This window comes from Sinocyclocheilus rhinocerous, unplaced genomic scaffold (genome assembly GCF_001515625.1).
Source record: "Sinocyclocheilus rhinocerous isolate Xijiao unplaced genomic scaffold, SAMN03320098_v1.1 scaffold299, whole genome shotgun sequence".
Lineage (NCBI taxonomy): Eukaryota > Metazoa > Chordata > Actinopteri > Cypriniformes > Cyprinidae > Sinocyclocheilus > Sinocyclocheilus rhinocerous.
This window is the reverse complement of record NW_015652998.1, coordinates 1,423,463-1,432,707: the sequence shown is the minus strand read 5'-3', so window position 1 is coordinate 1,432,707 and position 9,245 is coordinate 1,423,463. Positions and strand designations below refer to the sequence as shown.

At 36.5% G+C, this 9,245-nt stretch overlaps 1 protein-coding gene across 2 annotated transcripts; it reads left to right on the top strand.

The window, feature by feature from the left end:
* The first annotated feature begins 4,520 nt into the window (after positions 1–4,520).
* LOC107715297 (magnesium transporter NIPA2-like) lies at positions 4,521–8,990 on the top strand. 2 transcript variants are annotated; one of them, XM_016521371.1, is made up of 7 exons: positions 4,521–4,678; positions 5,387–5,650; positions 5,953–6,009; positions 6,093–6,183; positions 7,667–7,827; positions 7,909–8,336; positions 8,412–8,990. In XM_016521371.1, exons 1-7 carry the CDS (start codon positions 4,639–4,641, stop codon positions 8,508–8,510), a joined length of 1,140 nt encoding a protein of 379 aa, XP_016376857.1. In that variant the 5' UTR covers positions 4,521–4,638; the 3' UTR covers positions 8,511–8,990. The 2 variants fall into 2 exon arrangements, with proteins under 2 accessions (XP_016376857.1, XP_016376856.1); XM_016521370.1 differs by having other exon boundaries at positions 7,909–8,990.
* The last annotated feature ends 255 nt before the right edge of the window (positions 8,991–9,245 follow it).

The following is a 9,245-nucleotide window of genomic DNA, read 5'->3' as shown; positions in this document are numbered from 1 at the left end:
TGCTTTTTTGTTTCATGTGACTGAACATGAGCACTCGCCTAGTCTCATTTTGCAATTGATTTGTCAATCTGTCTGAGGAAGTTTTCTGTTACTGTTTTTCAGCATTGTGTTAATTTTATTATTGCTTATTTTATTTAATCAGTAAAACATCTTATTACATTGACAGCCCTACTTATGAAAAAATCTCCTCTTTTTCACAGTCACCTCACAAAATACCTTTTAAAAACGGCAGCAAGATGTAACGGCAAGAAATCAACGTGTTGACAAGGAGTATCAGAAATAAACTTTTTCTTACTGAACGCTTTTTGTTTCCTACCAAAATTTCTGCTTTTTGACGTATGTGTCTATCTATTCTCTTTGTTGCTCTCTGTTCTTAACTAGTTGACATTTGCATTTGTTTTAAGAATGAATGATGCCAGAATCTACAGAGTCAAGTCATCTACCTCTTCTGTTTCTTTTTTCAACGTCATCAGATGAATTCATGTCCACGACTGAGCTGCACTGATACAGAACAGCTTGTTTGAGCTCTGTTGGCTCTCAGAGTGCTGTATTGATCTCGATAAATGCCACATTTGTTCTCTTCCTTCTGTTTCCCCCATAGGCCTGGCCTTTCACTCACTCACTTCCAGCAGAGAAATGGCTCATGCTCAAGACATAGAAAGTGTTAGAGGCTTTCGTGCATTTGCAAAGTGTTCCGAAATTCAGCACTATCTGAACTCGGCTAATTGTGTGCCTACAGGTATTCATTCATCTCTGAGAGCTGAAGCTGAGATGTTTTGTATTTAGGGTTATATTGAGGTGCCTAAATGTAAGACCCAGCTTGAATTGCAGTACTGTGTGGTGACGTTAAAGGGGTAGTTCATCCAAAAATGAAAATTCTGTCATCATTTACTCACCCTCAAGTTGTTCCAAACCTGTATGAGTTTCTTTCTTCTGTTGAACACAAAAGAAGATATTTTGAAGTATGTTGGTAACAAATGCTGAAAGCCATTGACTCCCATAGTATGGAAAAAATACTATGGAAGTCAAAGGCTATCACCAATTGTTTGGTTACCAACATTCTTATGTTTGTCAAAAAGTAAGACAAAAAGCTTGTGAACGCTGAGAGCTACATGACATGCCAGAGACGATGCTTAATTTATACTGAGCACATTCTGCAGCAGAGTGAATCACTGTTTGCTAAAAAAAGAAGAGATCCTGAGAGATTAGTAAAAATGTTTGATCTCTTTTAAAATAACTGTCACCTATTTTCCTTCTTGTTTGTCCATTAAAATAAATAAATATATAAATAAATAAATTTATTTTAAATATCATATTGAATAAATACAAATATAATAAATAAATTACAATTCTACAGAGATAAAAATGGCAAGAGCAAGTATAAACCCCAGATATATATTAAAACTAAAAATTTTGTTTATTATTATTTGATTGCCGAATGCAATAGTGTCATTGTATGGTTATATAAGATTGCATATTTTTATGAAAAAGGCCATTGATTTATTATTAATAATTATTATCTGAAATGCAGGTAATTAGTGTAAAACTTATTGCAACATTTCATGGTTTAAAAGCCATTTTAAATGTCTGTATCACAAAGGTCACAACACCAAAGTCAGATCTGTTTTAAGCCAGACTGACACCTCACCCAGAACTTCATCATTCTGTAAGCAAAAAACTCCCGTTTTTTTCCAGTTCTCCTAAAACAGTTGCCATGCCAACCCAAGCAATTCAATTCCTTAACTTGGGAAAGAGCTTCATTGTTACCAACTTCTGTCTGCAAGCTGTTTTTCACATCATTTACTTCTCCCGCTTTCATATTCAAACAAGCAGATTGCCTTCGAAATGTTTTATTGGGAGCTAAGTGGAAATAAAAATATGAATACTAATATCAAAGCGTCCAGTGTGTTCACTAATAATCACCCTGGATGCACTGCATTTTAAGAGAAAAGACTTAATCATAACATCTAACACAAGAGCTGCATGCGATTCACAAGCAAAAAGGCAAGAGGGGGTTTATATATGCATAATAAAGTCACCTACAGACATCAGACCTTCAATGGATGACATGCACGCTGAGGTCTGATATCAATGACAATCATAATGACCATAATTTGGCTAGTGCCCTTGTCATTAATGTTAATTCGTGCTGATTGGCATTGCCATCTGACCTGCCACTAATAACCTCCATCCAGTGCTGTTCTGTTATTGAAATGATGTTTACTACCTATCTGTCCTATAAAAGAGTAGCTGTGCTGGGGAACAACATCATCTCTCTGTGTGGCTGTATGAATTGTTTTTCAGAGCTTGTGTGGGAGGCTGCAAGCAAGAGTTGTGCTCCGTTTCGAATGATCATGGTAATTAGTGCAACGCACACACTGAACAAAAGCCATCTTGAAACTAGAACATGCAGACAAATTAAAGCAGTGTATTGCTACGAGTGACATGTTTTTTTTCCACTCTCATCTCTCTTTCAGTTGGCTAATCTGACATTTGCATGAGCATGGGCAGGATGGGAAAGGTATTTTGAGACAACACGGACATCTCTATATCACATGATTTCGTTGTTTGTTGAAGACAGAAAGGAGAAATAAAATGACAGGTTTATAGGCTCAAGCAACTATCATTTGGAGTATTGATTTGTTAGAATTTACGAAGAATGAAACTGAAATGTGTTGACCCTTTTAACACTAACAACATGAACATGGTTTATTTAACCCTCTTTAGCCCCTCTCTGGATTCTAATGAATTTATAATGTCTTTTAGCACATTCTTTTATCCATATAATCACATTGGAGATTTTGTTTAGATAGACCGGCAGAGCAAAACAAAAGTCCTATTCCACCCTGTGTGACCTTCAAAATGGTTAGTGAAAAGGAAATCTCTAAACAATAAGCCAACTTTATCACCTGGTTTGACTTCAGATGATTTTCTCTTGGACAGCAGTTGAATAGTCGGGTTGAAGCTGTTTTTTGTTTTGTTTTTAGTCTGCAGTGACATCAACTGGCCATTTATAGAATTGTCCTGTAATATTTAGTCCTCTTTTTTGGGTGTTTGATTGATTTTCTAACTTTTATTTATTTATTGCTTTTTGCAACTGAACAACTTTTTATTTAATGCCTGCAAGACTGAATCATTGTTTGCTAAAATATATATATATATATATATATATATATAAGAGATACTGTGAAATCAGCCCAAAATGTTTGATATTTTTCAAAATAATTGTAAAAACAGCTACTTCTGATTTGCTGCTTCAGTCTTTTGTGATCTGTCACCTCTATTCATTTATGTTCCTAATTTCGAATAGATAAATACTTTTTGTTTGTATGTAGGCCTATGTACTTGCATTTTTTTGCAACTGGGCAACAATTTAATTTAATTGTTTTTGTTTTTTTTTCAACTGCACGATTTATGTAATATTTAATCCTGCATTTGCACACTCAATGCTCATTTTATGAAATTCAGTGGAAGTTGTGGTTATGCAGCCAGTGTCAAGGGAGTTTTGTGTGACTGAGCACACTTGCTCTAGGTTACCAGTCTCCAGGCAGTTGCTTTATTTAAAAACTGATTTTGACACACTTGAGCACAACAGAACAACTGCTTACGAATCTTGTTCTAACAGGTTGTGGTATTGAAATGTTGAGGTGACAAAGAATGATCAGACTAATTTGCATATGCAACACCTGATGTGTCTCAAAGTTCTCCTTTCTCATAAGAGAATCAAGCACATCATGATCCTTCTCCAAGTGGAACGGAGAACATAGCTGCAAAACAACAAACAAAAACATATCGAATAGCACTGAGAGAGATTAAATTTTAATGAGCTCAAACCCATGCAGTCATCAAAATATAGTAAGCCAGCCCGCTAAACTGTCTGTTTAAACAACTCTTTACAGCCAATATAAGCATGTATTTCTTTTTCATCTCTGCTCAAACCCTTTATAACCCGTTATTCTGGTTCTTCAGCTTTCTGGAGAAACTTGTCAGCCAATACTATCGCCAAAGCAGTATCAAGTATCTGCTGCTCTGAGCTAACAGTACAAACAAGCAAATAACAAGTATTTAATAGGACATAAGTAAATATATGAATTGTGTTTACAACAACATTGAGATGAAAGTTTAAACAAACAAATTTGAGAAAAAAAAATTCTAATAATAATGCTACAATAATAGTTCATGTTGTAAAAAGTATTTTTAAAGGCAGCTCGTGACAGTAACCACGTCCTGCCCCCCTCAAGCAATATAAATGTCATGTTTGAATAGGAAGTTTCACGTGTGTTTGAAGTTCTGCATATTGTATTACGAGGAAGGTCATTACTGTATCCCTGTTGTCAACTGCTGGCTCGTTACTCCGCGTGCCCGTTGCTCGGGCGTGGCAGTCGATAGCCTACCTGCTTTGCTCGTGGCCGTGTTTACGTGCGCGCGCATCTCAGGTATCTGTGGTTCTTTAGTGCTATGAAGTTACGCGCGCGGGAGGAACCGATGCAGAACGTGTATTCTGGCATATTCAAATGAACCGAGGCGAAGTCCGAAAGAAATGTTTATCTCGTAGTTTATTCTGATACAAAATAATTTGTTTTTAAATGGCTTAGTTTCGGTAAGTTTTAACCCGTCGTTTATAGTGTGGGGGGAACAATGAAAGACATACACCTGCCATCCAATTCATGTATCAATGGTAAGAGAGTTTGTTGTCTTATTTAACGACTATCGTCAGTAAGAGCCTAACTTAAATTGCGATATGATTTTATGTGTTTTTGTGCATGTAATGTGAAAACTGCTTTTGGTAGGGTGATACTTGAGGTTTAATGATGTTTGTTTTTTTGTAATAGTTGCACATTTTAGTAGTTATTCGTTTCGACTCATCAATGTGTTGTCCTTTGGAAAGGATACGAATGACATCTTGTTTATTAACATATGATAACATTATATTTGTTTAAAGGACAAACATTCCTTATTGTATGATATCAGCCTTTCAGTCAATGATTGGCCATACCTTTGGTTCCACTGTTCCCTATAAAAACACTATGTATCTTTAAAAGATGATTTATAAATGATATTAAAATATAAATGATATTAAAATGTTGAAGAAAAAGCAACACAATGGCAGCCTATAGTGGAGTGCATTGCCCGTTCTTGCTATGCTGTCAGAGATGAAATACTGTTGTTTTAGTAATGATGATTTAGCTGTTTCATGTCATTAAAAGGGATTTTTAATTTTTAAAAAAAGTATTCATAAGCTGCTGTGAAAATTAACTAATCAATTTTTCTGGGTGGCATTTTTTGGTTTGAACAATTTTGTTGGGCATTTTACTCCCAACAAAAACTGTTTTGGCAATTTAACCTATTGTTGTAACATGTAGTTCTTCTTTTTTCTTGTGATCAGGTTCAGTAATAAGGATCTTCTGTCCCACGTCCGCCTCTGTTTGTGTGTTTGACACGGGTGTTGACAACACGTCTTTTAGTGTAGACAACTCCAATATAAACTCTACAGTCAACACAGCAGCTCTCACCATCGACAAATGGAGCAATTACAATTTCTGGATGGGCTTGTCGCTGGCCGTGCTCTCAGCTTTCCTCATAGGAGGAAGCATTATCCTGAAGAAGAAGGCGTTGCTGCGTTTGGCCAGTATTGGGGAAACAAGAGCAGGTAAGGCAATTTACATCAGTATTTACATAATACAAAAACGTCAAAAGTGCCATCAAATTCTGATGCAATAAACCTTGCATGGTGTTTATACTTTAATATTCAGAATGTTGAGTTACTGGTTTTGTTTTTGAGGGTATTTGGATTTAATGCTAATTATTTTACTTGACTGAATAACAATTGTGAAATTGGTTGAAACTGGTTCTTTCTTTGTTTGTGCTTAGCTAAATAATGACAGAATCACCAACAGGCTCTGTTTTGTGTTCTTTAACAAACTGCATATGTGAAAATGCTTGCCTGTTTAGCTGAGGGAGGTCATGGGTACCTTAAGGACTGGCTGTGGTGGGGAGGCCTTTTGACAAGTAAGTGCAATGCAAAGCATTTGTCAGTCATCTTCCTTTGATGACTCCAACAAACTTAGATAACATCCTGCATTTTTTCGCAGTGGGTGGAGGTGAAGCGGCAAACTTCACAGCATACATGTTTGCTCCAGCCACAGTGGTGACCCCTTTAGGAGCTCTCAGTGTTCTTATCAGGTAACGGCACCACCCTTATTTACCCTCGCCAACGGTTTGCTCCACATAATGCTGTGTAAACTTTACAAGCCTGTGAGTGAGAGGACTAGTATATTTTGAAATATATATGACTGTAATGTTAAACAACCTGAATTGCAATATGTTTTACGCAATTAAAGCACATTTGACTGAGCTGTCGGGCCCAGGTAAAACCCCATAATGCTACAGTATGTTAATTAATTGTAATTTGTATACAGTTTAGGACTAAAATAATATAGATTGATATTTTCATCAAAATATTGCTTTTATTTATGTAGTTGTGTACACTATTTGTGTAGTTTGTAAACTAGTTTTTTTTATATTTTTTAAAGAAGTCTCTTATCCTCACCAAGGCTGAGTATTTTATTTGATAAAAAATACAGTAAAAACAGTAATATTGTGAAATACTATTGCAATTTCTGTTGCTTAATATTGTAGTCAAAATCATGATTTTTTTTCAGGATTCTTTGATCATTAGATCATTCTTTCATCATTAGATCAAAGTTCAGCATTTAATAAATAAAAGTAAACAGCATTTATTTAAAATAGAAATCTTTTGTAACATTGTAAATATCTTTACCCTCACTTTTGATCAATTTAACACATCCTTGCTTGATAAAAGTATTAATTTCTTAAAAAGTACTTACTGACCCTTTTGAACCATGACATTTAGGGGTTGCACCGACTAATCGACTAGTGGATTTCAATGCTCTGCCATGACGCTTTAAGCTTAACGTCGACTAGTCGCTGGTCCTATAGAGGGTCGCTCTCACTAATGCATTCATATGAATGTAATCTTTACTTTGCTACTTTATCTGTATCTGATTTAGAACGAGCAGAAATCTGTGAGAAACATAACGACTCAAAGACAAAAGAACTGTTAAAAATGAGCAATAGGAGCAATAGCCATGTGGGCACCGCTGTGTCATATGCCATAGCTGTGCACAAGGTGTTTATCACAGCTCCAGACTTATTTGTTCATTAATGGCGTCATCAGCGACTAGTCGACTTCGACTCGACTTTCATCACATAAAAGTCGACTTTAAAAAATCATAAGTGTTCACATGACAAAAACATTGAATTTTTTCCCAGGCCCAATCAATTACTGTCCTTCCCCGCAGCCTGTCAAATGTCTCCCTCAACATACAAAAAAAACATTTAATTGTTAATAGTCTCAACAGATGTTGAGGCAAATGTAATTTTAACACATACTTGATGTTCAAAGAACATGCCAACTGATAATTTCAACAACAGTCATTTCATCATATGATTATTATAAACATATACCAAGAATAAATCACGTACTGATCTCCATCTTTATCTTCTGAAGTCATGAGATAACACTTGAATGTCCCTTTCTCATTACGAGTGCGTTGAATCTGTTTATGGCCTTTTGTGTTTCCTAGTGTTTTCACTAGAACTAAATGGAAAGGTATTAATGTTAATGCTTATTTACTCTCTTCAGTGCAGTTCTGTCCTCCCACTTGTTCGGAGAAACAATGAATCTGCTAGGAAAACTTGGCTGCATGCTCAGCATACTGGGAAGCACTATAATGGTTATACATGCACCTGAAGAGGAAGAGGTGATGACGCTTACAGAAATGACAGAGAAACTGCTGGATCCTGGTTAGTGTTTCAATACCTTTAGTTATAGAACTGAAAACATGTTGTAATGGATAACAGCAGCTTTTTCTGCTTCTCCTAAAGGTTTTCTGGTGTTTGCCAGCATTCTGCTGGTTGCTTGTATGGTCCTGATCTTCTACGTCTCTCCTCGCTTCGGTCAAACTAACATATTAGTCTACATCAGCATCTGCTCTCTGCTTGGATCGTTCACTGTGTCCTCGGTCAAGGGCCTCGGCATTGCTATCCGCACCATGTTCTTTGACCTTTCAGTGGTCCATCACCCTCTCACCTGGATTCTTTTGCTGACCTTAATCGGATCCATCATCATCCAGGTCAACTATCTGAATAAGTCGCTGGACACCTTCAATACGCTCTTGGTGTATCCCATCTACTATGTCTTCTTCACCACCGTTGTCCTGAGCACCTCTGTGATTCTCTTTAAAGAATGGGGAGCCATGTCAGGAGTGGATGTGGTGGGCACCATCGGGGGCTTCTTGGTGATTGTGATCGGGGTGAGCATGTTACACCTCTTCAAAGACTTGAACGTGTGTTTTGAAGATCTAAGAAGCAACCTTTGTCAGCCACAGAGCCCGTCGAAGAGGGAGGACAAGCACATCCTCATAGAGAACATAGAGAGCCTGCCGCCTATGAGAGAGGAAGGGCCCAGAGTCTTCATCATCAGCTGAGATTGTATCAGATCTCAGCTAGTTTGAATATACAGTTTAGTAATATCCTCACTTATTGATCTTAATTGATGATTTCCTCTGCTGAAGGCTGCTGTACTATGACGCAGTGATTTGGATTGGCTGCTGCTGAGTATGGTGATGACGCAGATTATTATTATTTTTTTTTTTTTTATTATTTTGCTGTTACTCAAATTTGTGACTTGAATCAACTTTTAGCAACCTTGGAAATGTTTAAAGACTGAAACAGCATGAAACAGAGCATGATGCAGCAGAACTTCAAATCTTGCTGAAAACTGCCAGTGAAGCACCTAATATACAAAATATTTTTTTTCTCTTGAACGGAACTGTGTGGGTTATATTTCCAGAGAAATATCTTGAAATAGACCAGTGAATCTAAAATATTTGCATAAATTTTGAATGGAAAATAAAAAAATATATATATTTCAAAACATTTGTTTTTCACATACTATTAAGACAATTCACAGATTTTATTTTGCTCACTCAATTTCCGACATATAGCGAATCATTTACAGGCGTCAGGAACCTGCTATCCATATGTGAGAGACTGGGATGTCTGAATTTACTATGATGCTGATTCATACATAATGTTTATGGACCAAACAAGATTCATGATTAGGCCTGAATCTGTGCTGTCAGGATTCCACAGAACGTTCAGCAGATTTTCATTCGCACAGTAGCCTACTACACAGCCCCAATCCTCGTGTGTTGGTTTAT

Bases quoted from the DNA above. Each gene is read 5' to 3' on its own strand.
- LOC107715297 (XM_016521370.1), top strand. From the start codon at position 4,639: ATGAAAGACATACACCTGCCATCCAATTCATGTATCAATG. The intron at 6,010-6,092 runs GTAAGTGCAATG...ATTTTTTCGCAG, and splicing joins GTGGGGAGGCCTTTTGACAA to TGGGTGGAGGTGAAGCGGCA. The intron at 6,184-7,666 runs GTAACGGCACCA...TACTCTCTTCAG, and splicing joins GCTCTCAGTGTTCTTATCAG to TGCAGTTCTGTCCTCCCACT.